At 44.0% G+C, this 18,595-nt stretch overlaps 1 protein-coding gene across 1 annotated transcript in view; it reads left to right on the top strand.

The window, feature by feature from the left end:
* Positions 1–8: 8 nt before the first annotated feature.
* The window catches only part of LOC124793457 (trypsin-1-like), a 65,200-nt gene continuing 46,613 nt past the window's right edge, over positions 9–18,595 (top strand). Inside the window, exon 1 of the mRNA XM_047258025.1 lies at positions 9–57. Coding sequence (XP_047113981.1) covers positions 9–57 — 49 coding nt within the window. The remainder of the gene's footprint in view (positions 58–18,595) is intronic.

Below are 18,595 nucleotides of genomic sequence, written 5' to 3'. Positions count from 1 at the left end.
CCAGCACCATGATGCGGACCGTGCTCCTCGCCTTGGCGCTCACTGCCTGCGTCTTTGGTGAGTGTTGGCCGCCTATCTTCCCCCGTCTCTGCGTGGCTGCATCGTCGAAGCCAAAAATTGTTAATATTTAACCCTGTAATAAACGGTGAGCGTAATGTCCTTTCCTCATAACAACAATTTCTTTCTAAGGAGCTATACTAGACACAGATATGCAGTTTGTTGCAAATGGTACCTCAATTCATTAAGTTTTTATGGCTATTCACGTTACACCTCAGTTACAGGAATTTCAATAATGTGTAGTGCTTGAACAAAATTTTGCACCGCCACACTGAGGTAATTTGTTCGCCAGTTGCCGGCCGTTGTGACCGAGCGGTTCTAGGCGCTTCAGTCCGGAACCATGCGGCTGCTACGGTCGCAGGTTCGAATCTTGCCTCCGGCATGGATGTGTGTGACGTCCTTAGGTTAGTGAGGGTTTACTTAGTTCCAAGTCTAGGGGACTGATGACTTCAGATGTTAAAGTCCCATAGTGCCTAGAGCCGTTTTTTGTTCGCCAGGTCGTAGATGAACCCTTTCCGGACACATTGATTGGTAAAGATGGTCCAACATCATGGCCACCTCATTAATCAGACATAATCCCACTTGACGTTTTGTAGGTTACGTTAAGGATGAAGTTTTTAGCGTACTAGTTACTGACGTGCAAAGTTTTACAGTACGAACACGAGACGCTGTAGAGGCGGTGATAGAGAAGATGTTGGCACAAACATGGGAAGAAACTGAGTATTGTCTAGACGTCCTACTGTAACAGAGAGCACGTGTTGACGAGTATCCATAAAAAAACTTCGACTTAAGCTACCATTTGCTACAAATCGTACAGCTGTATCTAGCATCCTTACAAGGGAACCTCCCCATCGCACTCCCCTCAGATTTAGTTATAAGTTGGCACAGTGGATAGACCTTGAAAAACTGAACACAGATCAATCGAGAAAACAGGAAGAAGTTGTGTGGAACTATGAAAAAAATAAGCAAAATATACAAACGGAGTAGTCCATGCGCAATATAGGCAACATATAGGATCGAGTGAACTCAGGAGCGCCGCGGTCCCGTGGTTAGCGTGAGCAGCTGCGGAATGAGAGGTCCTTGGTTCAAGTCTTCCCTCGAGTGAAAACTTTTCTTTATTTTCGCAAAGTTATGATCTGTCCGTTCGTTCATTGACGTTTCTGTTCACTGTAATAAGTTTAGTGTCTGTGTTTTGCGACCGCAGCGCAAAACCGTGCTATTAGTAGACGAAAGGATGTGCGTCTCCAATGGGAACCGAAAACATTTGATCGCAAGGTCATAGGTCAACCGATTTCTCCACAGGAAAACACGTCTGATATATTCTGTACGACACTGGTGACGGCATGTGCGTCACATGACAGGGATATGTTGTCGACCCACCTAACTTCTACACTTGGCGAATGGATAAAAAGATTCTTCTACCTTGCCCGATTTAGTTTTCCTTGTGGATGTGATAATCACTCCCAAAAAAGTGGTCGCATCGGACGGACGGACAGATAATAACTGTCTGAAAATAAAAAATTAAACTTGTCACTCGAGGGAAGACTTGAACCCAGGAACTCTAGCTCCGCAGCTGCTCACGCTAACCACGGGACCACGGCGCTGCTGAGCTCAGCTTTTCCTTGATATTGCATATCTTGCGCATGGACTACTCAGTTTGTATATTTTGTTTATTTTTTTCATAGTTCCACACAACTTCTCCCGGTTTTCTCGATTGATCTGTGTTCAGTTTTTCAAGGCCTATCCACTGGGCCAACTTATAACTAAATCTGAGGGGGGTGTGATGGGGAGGTTCCCTTGTTAGAAGTAATTTTTTTTGCGGCCAGTCAAAGACTTTACGCCAACCGTTCATCACTGTTAGACCACGTACGTGGCAAACAATCAGTAGGTCTTAAGGTATTAACGAAAAACTGTTGCTCTCCCTTAGGTGTACTACAGTTTGTTTTCCGCAAAAGATCACGTTCTGCAATTTCTGTAGAGTCTAAGGTTTCTATAAAACTAACGGTGCGTTCTCTGACGAGATGAAGAAAAGAAAAGAGAAAAAGGAGATGTTTTCTCTACCCACTATTTTTGTTGTCCAGTTTTTTAAGAATCTACCTTACGATTCTGCCCACGCTCGTTGGAAACTTCGTTCAGCGCCTACTACCAGACTGCTATGAGACCAAGTCACACGTTCATCTCGGTTTCACTGATTTCCGCATTTACTTTGCAGGCTGTAGTAATGTAAGTTTAATATTGTCATGACAATCGCTGCACTAGCTAATTATGAAAATTTTACTAAGATCATGTAGGATTTATTTTGATTACTGCATAGATAACTTTCTACGAGTATGTACGAATCTTTGTTCAGAAACAAGAATTTGCACCTAAAAGAGAACAGAAATGTAACTCATGTATGAAAACCTTCTATTTAGGCTGTCCCTGATATTATTACAAGCATGTACCTTGCTATGGTAGACAATCCCATGGACAATAAGTAGAGCAGTCCTATAGTGTGGCAAGCCTCTCTCACATCACGTACTGTCTATGCATATTGTCCTGCTGAGAGCCGATGGCAGACATTTGCTTTGCGATCAACAAATCTTAATGCACTTCGGAATGTGTAGTAAAATGAAGAAACTGCGAGCAAAGCTAAAATGAGGGGACAGCTGTTTCTTGTCACTGTTAGCTTTACATTTCACAATTCGCTCTCGATTCAAACAACACTTAATCAAAATCGATCTACAGCTGCGGAGAACTTACGAACTCACTATCGATAAACCCGACCGTGATGCTTCAAAGAGACGTAACTCATCATGGACTGTAAGGTACCACAGTGTTAGCTACTGAAACTATCAAGGGGCAGTAGCTTGTATATATCTACATACAACAGTGCGTTTATCTTTGCTTAGAATTTTTCTCTAATGTTCTGCTTTAATGCCATCTCCACTATCTTCCCTCTTGAAAGACTTGTTAAAACTATTTTGCTGTTTGGACAAGGTTCTAAATCTGATCTTCACTGAACCTGCTAAATTCAACAAGAAAGTCGTTCTCAATTCCCCAGTCATGTGTAGAGTGAATCAAACGCTCATTTGTTCAAATGGGTTTATTTAAAAAAATCATTTTATCATTTTTTTGGCAATATGTGAAAATTAAATTTTGGCCTAAATCTATAACCTTCATGTATTGACTGTTTCTCGGAAGGTGTACCACCCAACATTGTCAACAAATATAATTTCAACTCGATGCTCTGCCACCATGTTTTACACTCGAATTAGAGTATCATCTCCACTGATAAGTATTACAAACTCATCCTGACGTTTGACTTACACGACTAGCAAGTTAAACACCGTTACACTTTGCCGTAGTTTCATGAGACAATGTAATCCGAAAAAGACAAACTTAGTGAATGATGGCTCCCACAGAAAGGGTTTGATAGCTATCAAATTTTGTATGTCGTGGCAGAATGCAGCTGGCGAATGCAAGCAATGCATCCCCGTTAGCAGCCACCACACGGAGCTGCTGCCATTCAGCAGACTTTGGCGACGCGACGATTGTCTCAGCAAAATAATGATCCCAGTGAGGACTCCCGTTCGGAAGCAGGAGGCTTCGTAGCTATGTCCAGACATCCAGATTTGTTTTTTTCAGGGTTTCCGTAAATCGATTAAGGCATATACTGGAATGATAGCTTTGCTAAGTATAGAACAGATTCTCTTTCCCATTCCTAACCAAGACGAGCTCGTAAATCCCGGTCTTTCTTTTCTTCCAAAAGAAAGTGAAACACTGTTTCAAAGCAGCCACATATAGGTTGGGGCGTAAATAAGACTATTTTCAGAATTCAAATTTTAGACTGGAAATGGAATTTAAGTACTAAGTGCCCTTCGAACGAACAAAAGTGGAAAATTTGAACATTATCTTTTAGTTTTCTTCTAGCCGTAACTGGAAAATGGTGAACCCTTCTACATAGGTTCCTATTCGGAAATCACTGAAAGCTGTAGAAATGTGTAAGTGGAATTTCAAATGCCCTGCGTGCCAGCGATATGTTAAAGATACTATATTGAAACTATAAAGGTAGGTAACAGTTTCAACCAACTGTGACATATTTTTCACTATTATTTAAGTCAATAAGTCTAAAATTGTCCGAATAATTTTCGTAGTGGCGGCACCTGAAAATTCTTATTCACATTGTATTCAGACCTACCTCAGGATATTCTGTGATCAACGATTGTTTAATAAATTCATATCTTTCGCTGATAAGACGAGAATTTCTGATTATTTCTCTTCGTTACCTTGAGAACGATAAGGCTTAATATTCATCTGTGTGTTCATATGTATCAGTATTTTAGACACACTAGGCCTATTCTGTTATGGGCAGCAAAAGTTATCACAACATGACAGTCACATTCTGTGAGGCAGTTGGAAAAGTTACATAAAAGGCGAATTATATGAAAAACTTTACTCACCTACTTATTTTGTATGTGGCGTAACATACCTCAATACCGGAAATTCATCACGAAGAGCAGCAACTCTGGATTCATCGTATTTATCTCTCGAGACTAACACGAGTACAGAGGTTTGTATTACATCAACGGGAAAAAGAAATACGAACTATAAATGGAGATCAGGATATGATAACTGGCCACATACCACCATTGTCCATCTGGTGATGATTCCTGGTGGTATTGTATAAAACGGGAATGGTCGACCTAAATTTAAGTAGTTAAATTATCTTGCAATCAAGTGGTGACCCAATTTTATGTTACACTGAATGAACTGGAATATTTTAGCAAACAGAGACTAATTCCATGCGAGGTATTTCGATTCAAAAGAATTAAATTTAATGTGCACCTCTAAAAAAAAATAAAGCTGTATTCATATACTCATCCTGTACCTTTTTACAAAATACAAAAATCATTTTCTGGAATTAAATAAAATTGCCACAAGTGTACAGTACCATTATTATTGAATATTAAGTACGCATGTACCTACAAATGCACTTAATTATTCGAAAGAAACCGACGCACCCGGCCCGTACAACTCACGAAATATTTCAAAGAAATCAGCCCAAAACGCGTTTATTGTGCACCAGCTGTCGGGCTCGAATACCGTGGGCCTAAGTTCTCGGACAGACAGACACAGACAGACCGAAGTACAGCATGATAGATTCGAGCGCACACCGAATAATGGCGGTTTCCAAATTAGTTCACCTCTTAAAACATTTGTTTATTACTTAAAAAATCAAAACCTTTGGGACACGATTGATGGATGAATAAATGTAAGCATGTGCGAGTACACTGCTTCTTTATTTTCCTAAATAACCAGAAAAATTGTTGGAAGGTACGTGATGCAAACATTGCGTTTATATGTTGGTACTGCTGCAGCAATGTCCTGCAGTATTACGACTGGAACATGTTACTTTAATGAGAAAGTAGGTACTGCATTACTTTTGTTACTGAAAGCTTGATCTCATTTAGTCATTTTCAAAAAAGATCTCCGCTTTGGCTTCGCCGCACATCGTTACAGGATTCCGAGACAATGTGATCACGATGATGCGTCATGCTGGTATTTAGCCATTCTGCGTTGGAAACAATATCTGTAAGTCAATTATACACGTGTTGCTGGTAATAAGAGGACATCAGAATGTCGCAGCTGTCGTCGTGAGCTTGAAGTTCCAAAGAGAGCACAATTTGAAATACAGAGCATCTGTGTATGTACGGAGTATATTTGTCTACACAATGTCGTACTCCCGAAAAACTGTTCCATTTCATATGACTCATACGGCCAGTTCAAGGATTATTCACATAAAAGCACCGACCCCGAAACGTTCAAACCAGATATCGTGGCGCGCATTGTTTCACCAATGATCCATCCCTCTGCGGCCATTGAACCTGCGAAAACTAAGTTCATCCACGAAAAGAACTGAGCGCACAGCTCATTGTTTTTCTGTAGATGACATCCGTACAATGTACATGTTGATTTAAATATTTTTCCTAGTTTTTATGCTCAAAAGCCGACATACCAGTCAAGTCGTCACATCGACAATCAGCATTCCCTTCGTCATCGCTCTACCACTCAATTGTTTTGTTACGATAGCCGAAAACAGGTTTTCTTATAGCAAATATTTATACAAATACACCGAAACATTTATGTTCAGATAGTGTACTGATTGTATTGAAATTTACTATTAAGTATATATCATCTCTGGAATAGCCGCCTAAGCATAAGACGTAATTCGTTATGCTCCTGCATTTTATGTCGCGTTTGTGGGATACATTGACGTCGGAGTGTTTACCTTTGGTGCACTATTGTAAAAGGCAACACGAAATCAGATAAGTGCAAAATCCGTGGGATTCGTACATACATCTATAATCCTATGTAAAGACAAGTCTTTGTTTAACTTTGTTACCAAAACTGTCGAACAGTTTCTGACTTGTTAACTTCAAATTCTTGCACGATGCTGTAATAAACATTTGGAGAGATGTAGCCTATATATTTTAATATATATAAAAAAATCACGTAAGTACATATAATATACACTGAAGAGACAAACTGGTAAACCTGCCCAATATTGTGTAGGGCCCCCCGCGAGCACTCAGAAGAGCCGCAACACGACATGATATGGACTCGATTAATGTCTGAATCCTGCAGAGCTCTCCATAAATCGAGAAGAGTACGAGGGTGTGGAGATCCCTTCTGAACAGCACATTGCAGGCATCTCAGATATGCTCAGTAATGTCCATTTCTGGGGAGTTTGTTGGCCACTGGAAGTGTTTAAAGTCAGAAGTGTGGAGCCACTCTGCAGCAGTTCTGGAAGTCTGGGGTGCCGCATTGTCCTGCGAGAACTGCCCAAGTACGTCGGAATGCACAATGGACATGATTGGATGCATGTGATCAGATAGAATGCTTACGTACTTGTCACCTGTCACAGTCGTATCTAGACGTATCAGGTGTCCCATATCACTCCAGCTGTACATGCCCACACCATTACAGAGCTTCCGCCAGTTTGAACAGTCCCCTGCTGACATGCAGGGTCCATGGATTCATGAAGTGGTCTCCATACCCTTACACGTCCATCCGCTCTGCTCAATACAATTTGAAACGAGACTCGTCCGACCACACGACATGATTCCAGTCATCAACAGTCCAATGTTGGTGTTGATGGGCCGAGGCGAGGCGTAAAGCTCTATGTCGTGCAGTCATAAAGTGTACATGAGTGAGCCTTCGCCTCCGAAAGTCCATATCGATGACTTTTCGTTGAATGGTTCGCACACCGACACTTGCTGATGGCCCAGTACTGAAATCTGCAGCAATTTGCGGAAGGGTTGCACTTCTGCCACGTTGAACGATTCTCTTCAGTCGTTGTTGGTCCCAAATGGTTCAAATGGTTCTGAGCACTATGGGACTTAACTGCTGAGGTCATCAGTGCCCTAGAACTTAGAATTACTTAAACCAAACCAACCTAAGGACATCACACACATCCATGCCCGAGGCAGGATTCGAACCTGCGACCGTAGCGGTCGCTCGGTTCCAGACTGAAGCGCGTAGAACAGCTCGGCCACTCCGGCCGGCCGTTGGTCCCATTCTTACGGTATTTTGTTGCGGCCGCAGTAGTGTGGAGCCTGGGAGCCTCGTCCAACACGGTGAAGAGATTATTCCCACAGCCGCTGAAAGAAGAGAGAGCAGCTATCTGCAGAATGTGGCGCATGTTGGAAAAACGTGGTGCCTGTCGTCTGAACTCCTCGGATCATTCCACAGACTTGCAGCGAAGTTTGAGAAGACTAGCCTTACTCACGGAGTTTCATCGAAGCTCGCAATTTGCAGCATTGCCCCCCAGAACGTATCGTGGCCCCTTGGTTCTAAGTGGAGGGGGAGGCTTGAACCAGAGACTTCGAAGGTCCTGTGACAACCTAAGCTGCGACTTCCTGGACTTGTGTCATGAAGTTGAGAACTTCAGGGTCCCCTAAATTGGTCTGGTGTGCACTGCACATCATACGCAACTATCCAGGTAGCTGCCTGTGCCTGATGAACAAGTGTTCTTTAGAATGGGCTACTGTTCTTGCTGTGTAGATAACGACAGCTGTAGTAGGGCACCTCAGATGAGGACACTAAAATTCTAGTGATTAGCTGCCGAAAAATTCGCAATGAAGTATCAGAGTTGGAAGCTCTCCTAAAAAGCTGTGGAACTCACAAAGATATGATCTGTCCGTTCATTGACGTCTCTGTTCATTGTAATAAGTTTAGTGTCTGTGTTTCGCGACCGCACCGCAAAACCGTACGATTAGTAGACGAAAGGACGTGCCTCTCCAATGGGAACCGAAAATATTTGATCGCAAGGTCATAGGTCAACCGATTCCTCCACAGGAAAACACGTCTGATACATTCTATACGACACTGGTGACGGCATGTGCGTCACATGACAGGAATATGTTGTCGACCCGCCTAACTTGTACACTTGGCGAATGGGTAAAAAGATTCTTCTACCTTGCCCGATTTAGGTTTTCTTGTGGATGTGATAATCACTTCCAAAAAGTGATGAAAACATAAGTTTGTCACATAAACTGCAACAAATGAATGCAACAGTTTCACAGTCGTACATTTTTTGCCGGTGCTCTGTCAAAACATATGTTTTTAACGTTTCCAAATTTTTCCGTGTGTACAGCGTCAAATCCTGCATATGTCCAAGCATATCTGAACATGTCCTGGAATTCTGGAGAGCGAAGTTTATTATGTGTGAGTGCCTGAACTTTGACAATTGTCTGAAAATAAAAAAAATAAACTTTTCACTCGAGAGAAGACTTGAACCCACGACCTCCTGTTCGGCAGCTGCGCACGCTAACCACGGGACCACGGCGCTCCTGACCTCATACACTCTCCTTGATATTACCTAAATTGCGCATGGACTACTCAGTTGGTATATTTTGCTTATTTTTTTCATAGTTCCATACAACTTCTTCCTGGTTTCTCGACTGAGCTGTGTTCAGCTTTTCAAGGCCTATCTACTGTGCCAACTTACAACTAAATCTAAGGGGGGTGCGATGGGGAGGTTCCCTTGTAAGTATGATGGAGAAGGGTTTTACTTCAAAGCGTTCTTGAAAAATTAAACTCCGATTATCGTCAGAAAAGGCTGTACTGCATGAGATGACTAACAATTACGAGATTTTCTCATTACAAAAATTATAGGCATTTAAACCAATCGAGTTGTTTGTGACATAATGAAAACAAAGAGATAAACTTGACACTATTTATGAATATTATTAGTTGTCTAAGGGGTTTCCTTCAAGCAACAGTTCTGATAAACAAATATTTCATTCTTGTGCGTACATTGGTTACCTTGAACCTCTCCATCCATACAGTGAAGGAAATATCTTCATAAAAATATTTTCATCTAAATAATAAAGTCTTCCAGATAATTTCTCCCAGATTCACAAATATCAGATCTCCTTCTCCAATACTCAACTGCTCACTACTATGCCCCTAATAAGAATGCCCTAGCGCTGCACAATTGTCTAGCGACCAAGCGCACCACCGATAACATTCAACACAGAGCAGAGATCTTATCCACTACTCGTTCAGAGCGGTCATGTTATCTTTTTCCCTGTACAGTAAAGATGCTTCGGTAATATTATCTCTCTAAAACTCATGGTTAGTCACATGTTTCATAGATTTTGAAACTAGCAAAAACTTTGAAACTAGCAAAAACTTTGATTCCTGTACTGCCAAAGATTTCAGTAATTGTGGCAGTAGTGGGAGTGGTGGTGTCAGGTTAGAAATTAGTGCGCAGCAACATCCAAAAAACAACAAATTTTTTTTGTATATAGCACAAAACATGCATCTGAAACGAAAACTCAATCAATATGACCACCTCCAATTACAGCTTTTGTTGTGGATTGGCAAGAGAGCCAACCCACTATGAGAGGAAGCCGAAAGGCACGCGTTTTAGCTCACGCAGGCTGGCGTGAGGTCTGGAACAGGTCAAGGAAATGAGACTAGCAAAAAGGACGTAGCTGTGGAATACTTAACTTTAATCCATAAATGGTGAACATCGCTATTGACGGTACATGTTTTACAGCATCAATAGTAACTGGTAATGGCGCCGTGCTAGGTCGTAGCAAACGACGTAGCTGAAGGTTATGCTAACTATCGTCTCGGCAAATGAGAGCGTAATTTGTCAGTGAACCATCGCTAGCAAAGTCGGCTGTACAACTGGGGCGAGTGCTAGGAAGTCTCTGTAGACCTGCCGTGTGGCGGCGCTCGGTCTGCAATCACTAATAGTGGCGACACGCGGGTCCGACGTATACTAACGGACCGCGGCCGATTTAAAGGCTACCACCTAGCAAGTGTGGTGTCTGGCGGCGACACCACAGTTTTACTTTCGAGTTGTATAATAACCATGATGTTCATAATTATTTTCTTAAAAAAAAAAATAATAGAAGGTAACACCACTTATGGGTGGCCAACAACACTACTGTTTTCCTTTAAGAAATTTAAATTGCAAAAAATAAAGAAATAAATAAAATAAATAAAAAGTCAAAACATATTCTAACAACTACATTCCTTTAAAACCTCAGCGTTAAGAAACACTACGATATAGTTTGCATTTAGAGCTAGCAGCTACAGCAGATTAGCTTCAAACCTGCACAATAGTTTGATTGAGAGAGCCCAGTAAACTACATAGTAAACTACATAGTAAACAAAAGAAACCAGTAACAGCGACTGATAATCATTCAAAAAACCAGCCATGGCCACTAATCAGAGCACACAAGATAACACAACGTATCTTTATGTCAATAATGAAGAGCAAGGGTTTACAGAAAACATCACCTTGCTTGATTAGCCAACAGTGTCTGTAACCCAGCGCAACTTGACATATTACACTTTCAGGATATCCGGATATCCCACATACAATGAACAAAATAGATTGGACCATGGGTCGAAATCGTATGCTGACTAGAGGATTAGTGGGTAGGTCCCACTTGTCGCTGGGTCGGTGCACGTGCTCATCCAGCGCAGGTCGTCTCTCCGATCTTAGCTAGTTGATCGCTAGGCATGATCTGAGGCCGACCCGGTAGGCAGCACAGCAGCTGCAGCCACGGAGCCCTCTCTCAGCATTGCCGCCCAAGTCGACACTACTCAGTCAATGCGCGCTGGCCGTGCTGGAGCCGATGGGTGGATATTCAAATTGGCTCGTGAACGTGACAGAACTGAACATCACACCCTCCCCCGCCTCTACCACTAAGGTCCCTGAGAAGGGGAGAAAACTGGAACTTGCATTTGTACTCATTAGTCACAGGGTTATAGCATGGTGGTACCACATGTCAAATACATCAGACTACCATAGAACAATACTTCCCGATTGAATCTCGTTGCTGTCCGATATAGCAACCACCTTCCCGGTTTCTCAAGGAGCCTTTTACAATTTATTTGTAATGAAGCATATGAGTCACATCTAAAATATGAAAGTGGTTCGCCTCACTAGTGAAATATTAAATATTTCAGTTTTCAGAGTATATCACCTTTATGCTACTGGGAAGCACTAGGCTCTTTAAATAGCTTTGTCTGAGAAATGTGAACCATAAAAATTCGCCTGGTCTGAAGATTTTTGACGATGAAGGTGGCCAGCGTCATTGAGCGAAGGATCTGAACTGAGCCCACAAATATAGGCAAGAGTTCCGCCATCGCGTTATGTTCCTCACGGCTCACTGCTGCAAAATTCTTAATCCAGACACTGTCGTCAGGCTTTAACGAGATGGCCGCCTCTCAGCATAAGTGGCTCTCTAGCTTCTCATGGATGAGCTTTACATTACTCCTCGCACGTTTTCATTTAGCTCCAATTTGGACAGCATCAGCTTTCTCAAGAGAAGGTTGTCGAACGCCTGTAGATTGGACAAGTGAAAGTTTGGCCTAAAAGCGAACATAAGGGCGGCCGGTATTTGTTTATGGATGTATTGAACACATACGTCAACAGAGGTAATGAGCTATCCCGACGGATACGATGTTTATGGTGGAAACCGATAAAGGCTGCCATCAGTTTCAAAAGAGAATTTGTGGAAAGCTGCAGAGGCGAAATTCGGAGAGTGATCAGTAACTAACAGTGTATATGGGGGCAAAGGTTCCAAATATAGAGTAAAGGCATTTCGTAACCTGGGAAGTAGTATCACACTTCAGAGTCAACCAACAGAAATGTATAAATGCGTCCACACATGAGTATGTACCAGTACTCTGTCTCACGAACTTGGGAATAGCCCCACATGATCAACATACATCCACTCCGATGCCAGGAACCCTTGGCCATTATTCAGTGATAGCCTACTAAATGCACACGTCGTACAGGTCGATACAAAGCCCCCAATCTGCTCGTCCATGGCCTTCTAGATGAACTGCTTTCTAATCTTCATCTTGGTCCCGCTGATGACCATCTACAAGGTATCATATACTTCAGTAAACCTATTTTAACCGCATGACTTCCCCGTGAGGTGCAACACAGTGAGTTCCCCTTCAAAAATTACGGTCTAACCGTTTCCCCTTTTCTGATTGTCTCATTCAGCTCACTTAGCTCCAGGTCAGAATCTCGTTCTGCAACTTCTTTATAAAGCAGGGGACATCCCCTTAAGACTGGACGAACTATATGGCCTGAGGCATCACGTTCATTGGGTTCACAGACCCCTTTGTCCAAGAGGTGATCTTGTACCTCCATGATCACCCTACTTAGGCCATATGCGACAGCATACTCTACTTAAACTTGCACTGAAGTGCAGAAATACTCATGCCCCGCCTCGTCATACATCTGTTCCGTCTCGGCCATACTACTATCCAGTTAAGGGTCTGGTTATGGCTTTCTAACAAGAATGGACGAAGTTCAAGACAGATTTTAAGCTCCTCAACTCTGAACAATACCGCCAGTATCACTTCCTCGTATACAGAATATTTGGCTTTAAGCGAGAAAAGGGCACGTGAAGTGTAAGTAATAGGCAGCTGCTTCCCATTGTCGTCCTGTAAAAGTACAGCTGCAACACTCGCCATCGATGCAACGGTGTGGAACATAAACTCCTCATGGAAGTCGAGCATGACCAACACCGGGGCAGTTGCCAAAGCCGCCTACCAGGCCCCCAACGCTGCTTCATGAGACGCTTCCCACTCAAACTTACAGTTACAACATCGTTATCTTAATGTATTGTAACACCAACATTTACAATTACACTCCTGGAAATGGAAAAAAGAACACATTGACACCGGTGTGTCAGACCCACCATACTTGCTCCGGACGCTGCGAGAGGGCTGTACAAGCAATGATCACACGCACGGCACAGCGGACACACCAGGAACCGCGGTGTTGGCCGTCGAATGGCGCTAGCTGCGCAGCATTTGTGCACCGCCGCCGTCAGTGTCAGCCAGTTTGCCGTGGCATACGGAGCTCCATCGCAGTCTTTAACACTGGTAGCATGCCGCGACAGCGTGGACGTGAACCGTATGTGCAGTTGACGGACTTTGAGCGAGGGCGTATAGTGGGCATGCGGGAGGCCGGGTGGACGTACCGCCGAATTGCTCAACACGTGGGGCGTGAGGTCTCCACAGTACATCGATGTTGTCGCCAGTGGTCGGCGGAAGGTGCACGTGCCCGTCGACCTGGGACCGGACCGCAGCGACGCACGGATGCACGCCAAGGCCGTAGGATCCTACGCAGTGCCGTAGGGGATCGCACCGCCACTTCCCAGCAAATTAGGGACACTGTTGCTTCTGGGGTATCGGCGAGGACCATTCGCAACCGTCTCCATGAAGCTGGGCTACGGTCCCGCACACCGTTAGGCCGTCTTCCGCTCACGCCCCAACATCGTGCAGCCCGCCTCCAGTGGTGTCGCGACAGGCGTGAATGGAGGGACGAATGGAGACGTGTCGTCTTCAGCGATGAGAGTCGCTTCTGCCTTGGTGCCAATGATGGTCGTATGCGTGTTTGGCGCCGTGCAGGTGAGCGCCACAATCAGGACTGCATACGACCGAGGCACACAGGGCCAACACCCGGCATCATGGTGTGGGGAGCGATCTCCTACACTGGCCGTACACCACTGGTGATCGTCGAGGGGACACTGAATAGTGCACGGTACATCCAAACCGTCATCGAACCCATCGTTCTACCATTCCTAGACCGGCAAGGGAACTTGCAGTTCCAACAGGACAATGCACGTCCGCATGTATCCCGTGCCACCCAACGTGCTCTAGAAGGTGTAAGTCAACTACCCTGGCCAGCAAGATCTCCGGATCTGTCCCCCATTGAGCATGTTTGGGACTGGATGAAGCGTCGTCTCACGCGGTCTGCACGTCCAGCACGAACGCTGGTCCAACTGAGGCGCCAGGTGGAAATGGCATGGCAAGCCGTTCCACAGGACTACATCCAGCATCTCTACGATCGTCTCCATGGGAGAATAGCAGCCTGCATTGCTGCGAAAGGTGGATATACACTGTACTAGTGCCGACATTGTGCATGCTCTGTTGCCTGTGTCTATGTGCCTGTGGTTCTGTCAGTGTGATCATGTGATGTATCTGACCCCAGGAATGTGTCAATAAAGTTTCCCCTTCCTGGGACAATGAATTCACGGTGTTCTTATTTCAATTTCCAGGAGTGTATTTAATAAAATGTAAGATAACTTATATGGTTGGCCAATACCTTTAGAAGTCTTCTTTAAGAACGTTAAAACGCAAAAACAGAGATAAAAGACATCACCTAGTATTTACGTTCCTCTAAAAACACCAACCTTAACACATACTCCCATATATTTTGAATTTCGAGCTAGCAGTTACAGCAAATATACTTCAAACCGGCCCAACACTAGTTTGAATGAGGGGTCGTAGTAAATACACAATAATGGAAAGAGTCCCGAAAAGGTAAGTGGCATTCGTGAAAAAAACCACAGTTGTCTCTTTACATCAATTAATAATAATAATAAGGGTTCGCAGTTAGCCCATTCACTAGACTTAATTAGCCGACAGTGTCTGTAACCCAGCGCACCTTGGCAGGATACAATTTCTTGTGATCCAAATATCTCATATAATTTGGAAAAAAAGAGATCGCACTACGGCGTCTGTAACCCACCCAAGTATCCTCCAGCCAGCGTATGATCAGAAACGATTGTGACAACACTATAACCTATAATATGAAGCGAGGAAACATCGAGCTTAGCAACGATAGTGTCATCTGAATGTCAAAGTCACAAAATATCGGCTATTCCCATCCTGAACGAAGTCTACGAACCATAACCACAAGCGCTTTACTATGTGGGCGCACAATACGATCCTCCGCTCATCAAATGTCTCAGTTTCATCGACGTTCATTTCGTCAAAAGACAAAACTCTCTCTCTCTCTCTCTCTCTCTCTCTCTCTCTCTCTCTCTCTCTCTCTCTCTCTTTCGATGTCCGGCAGTGACTGTCCTTTAGCTTTCATCAAAAATAACATGGCACTCAACGCTCCAGGACGGCAATGGAACGAATGTCAGGATCACATCTGATGACTTTTCAGCCCATGAGGTCGTCAGCAGAAGCCCATAGTGAAGTCTTGTATAAACATTAAGATTTGAAGAGCATTTCAGTAGCATGCACATGAAATTTCAAATTGGTCATGAGCTTACAGTTTGTAGTAATTACTAAAGCATTCGGTATTTGAAGGTTACCAAGACAGGTACTAAAAGGCGACGGCCTTAAATAGTAAGTGTCAGGCGGCAGAATTAGTTAATAGACTTTTTGCATTGAAAGTGATTTGTTCACCAGTCTATAGTACAGTATAAAGAAAAGTCGTTGTTTAACTTTGCTATCAAAATTCTTGAAAAGTACTTGACCAGTTTACTTCAAATTTATATACGATAATCTAACAAACTTGCGGACAGAGACAGGCTACGTATTTTTTTAATATGTATGGCATAAAACTACAGTTTTCAGATTAAAACTGTACGAAATAGCGTCATTGGAGCTACTATTCTCACAGATCTAGCAGCAGGAGACGTTTCTCATACCCGTAAGCCAATTATGGTGGAGAGAGATAGTGGAGATGGACAGAGAGAGGAGGGAGAAGAGAGAGAGAGAGAGAGAGAGAGGAGAACATCAGGACGTATATCCGAGTCCCATACATATTTAGTAATTGCGAAGCACTGCCCTGTTCGCTAGAGAAATTATAAAATGATCAAGGCAAAACAAGTCACGATATTGCTGATCGTACCCAACTGTGCGCCGCAGCATAATTACAAGTAACCATACGTAGCTGTGCAGTCTCTCAAGAAACGTTTCACTCTTAGGAGACAGGGTACAGCTACAGTCTCAGGATGTTTCAAACAACGACTTGCATGTTCCCAGTTAGTTTTCCGAATTATGTACGAGATGACACCGTTGAATAGCAATAATCAAGTCGCAACGAAAGGGGTAGTGGAAACGTTGGAGTGGGGAGTGTGGTGTCACCGCCAGACACCACACTTGCTAGGTGGTAGCCTTTAAATCGGCTGCGGTCCGCTAGTATACGTCGGACCCGCGTGTCGCCACTATCAGTGATTGCAGACCGAGCGCCGCCACACGGCATGTCTAGAGAGACTTCCTAGCACTCGCCCAGTTGTACAACCGACTTTGCTAGCGATGGTTCACTGACAAATTACGCTCTCATCTGCCGAGACGATAGTTAGCATAGCCTTCAGCTACGTCATTTGCTACGACCTAGCAAGGCGCCATTATCATTTGCTATTTATCTTGTGATGCATGTACCGTCAGACCCATGTTCACCAATTATGAATTAAAGTTAAGTATTCCGGTAGTTACTTACGTTCTTTGCTACTATAAATTCCCTTAACTATTCCAGACTTCACGCTAGCCTGCGTGAGCTTAAACGCGTGCCTTTCGGCTTCCTCTCCTAGTGGCTTGGCTGTCTTGCCAAGTCACAACAGGGAGCATGGCGGGTGTGCATGGCTCACTCGTAACTTTAGCTACGTTTGATTGTGTGGTGCCTCCTATGCTACCTCCTACAGTTGCTGCTGGGGACTCTACAGCTGTGTACCTTCTCTACTGCACTTACTTAGAATAATATTCACTTTCAGTGACGCTCCCAGCTTGTACTGGAGCGGTTCACCTTGTCTATAAGAACTTTTACCCCACTCTTCATTCGGATTTCATTACTACGCTGTCACGCGTCCTGGTTAGCGTGTATCTTTTATTAAATGGATTATGCTTTCTTTCAAAAGCATGTCATGGAATGATATTCACTCACTATAAATGTGCAGAGCTAGATACACTATGTGATCAAAAGTATTCCGACAACCCCCAAAAAACATACGTTTTTCGTATTAGGCGCAGTGACCTCAGTGGTCACTAGACATCGTGAGAGAGCAGAATGGGGCACGCCACGGAACTCACGGACGTCGAACGTGGTCAGGTGATTGGGTGTCACTTGTGTCATACGTCTGTACGCAAGATTTCCACACTCCTAAACATCCCTAGGTCAACTGTTTACGATGTGATAGTGAAGTGGAAACGTGAAGGGACACGTACAGCACAAAAGCATAGAGGCCGATCCCGTCTGTTGACCGACAGAGATTGCCGACAGTTGACGAGGGTCGTTAAGTGTAATAGGCAGACATCTATCCAGACAATCACACAGGAATTCCACACTGCATCACGATCCACTGCATGTACTATGACGGTTAGGCGGGAGGTGAGAAAACTTGGATTTCATGCTCGAGCGGCTGATCATAAACCGCACATCACGAAGTAAATGCCAAACGACGCCTCGCTTGGTGTAAGGAGTGCAAACATTGGACGTTTGAATAGTGGAAGAGCGTTGTGTGGATTGGCGAATCACGGTACAGAATGTGTCGATCAGATGGCGGAGTGTGGGTATGGCGAATGCCCGGTGAACATCTGCCAGGGTGTGTAGTGCCAACAGTAAAATTCTGAGGCGGTGGTTTTATGGTGTGGTCGTGTTTTCAATGGAGGGCGCTTGCATCCCTCGTTGTTTTGCGTAGCACTATCACAGAACAGGCCTGCATTGATATTTTAAGCACCTTCTTGCTTCCCACTGTTGAAGAGCAATTCGGGGATGTCGATTGCATCTTTCAACACGATCGAGCACCTGTTGATAACGCACGGCCTGTGGCTGAGTGGTTATACCGCAATAACATCCCTGTAATGGACTGGCCTGCACAGAGTCCTGACCTGAATCCTATAGAACACGTTTGGAATTTTTGGGAACGGCGACTTTGCCAGGCCTCACCAACCGACATTCTCCTCAGTGCAGCACTCCGTGAAGAATGCCATTCCCCGAGAAACCTTCAAGCACCTGATTGAAGGTATGCCTGCGAGAGCGGAAGCTGAAATAAAGGCTAAGGGTTGGCCAACACCACACTGAATTCAGCATCACCGATGGATGGCGCCACTAACTTGTAAGTCCCTTTTAACCAGGTGTCCTGATACTTTTGATCACATAGTGTAGGTATCAAAAGAATTATACATGATTTTGTATACTAGGGAGCCTGAAAGTGGCACGCATGATATAGCCGCTGTTTAAAAAAGTCTAAGGTAGTGTGGTATCGTTCAG

Source organism: Schistocerca piceifrons, chromosome 1 (genome assembly GCF_021461385.2).
Source record: "Schistocerca piceifrons isolate TAMUIC-IGC-003096 chromosome 1, iqSchPice1.1, whole genome shotgun sequence".
Lineage (NCBI taxonomy): Eukaryota > Metazoa > Arthropoda > Insecta > Orthoptera > Acrididae > Schistocerca > Schistocerca piceifrons.
This window is presented reverse-complemented; position numbering and strand designations above follow the sequence as displayed.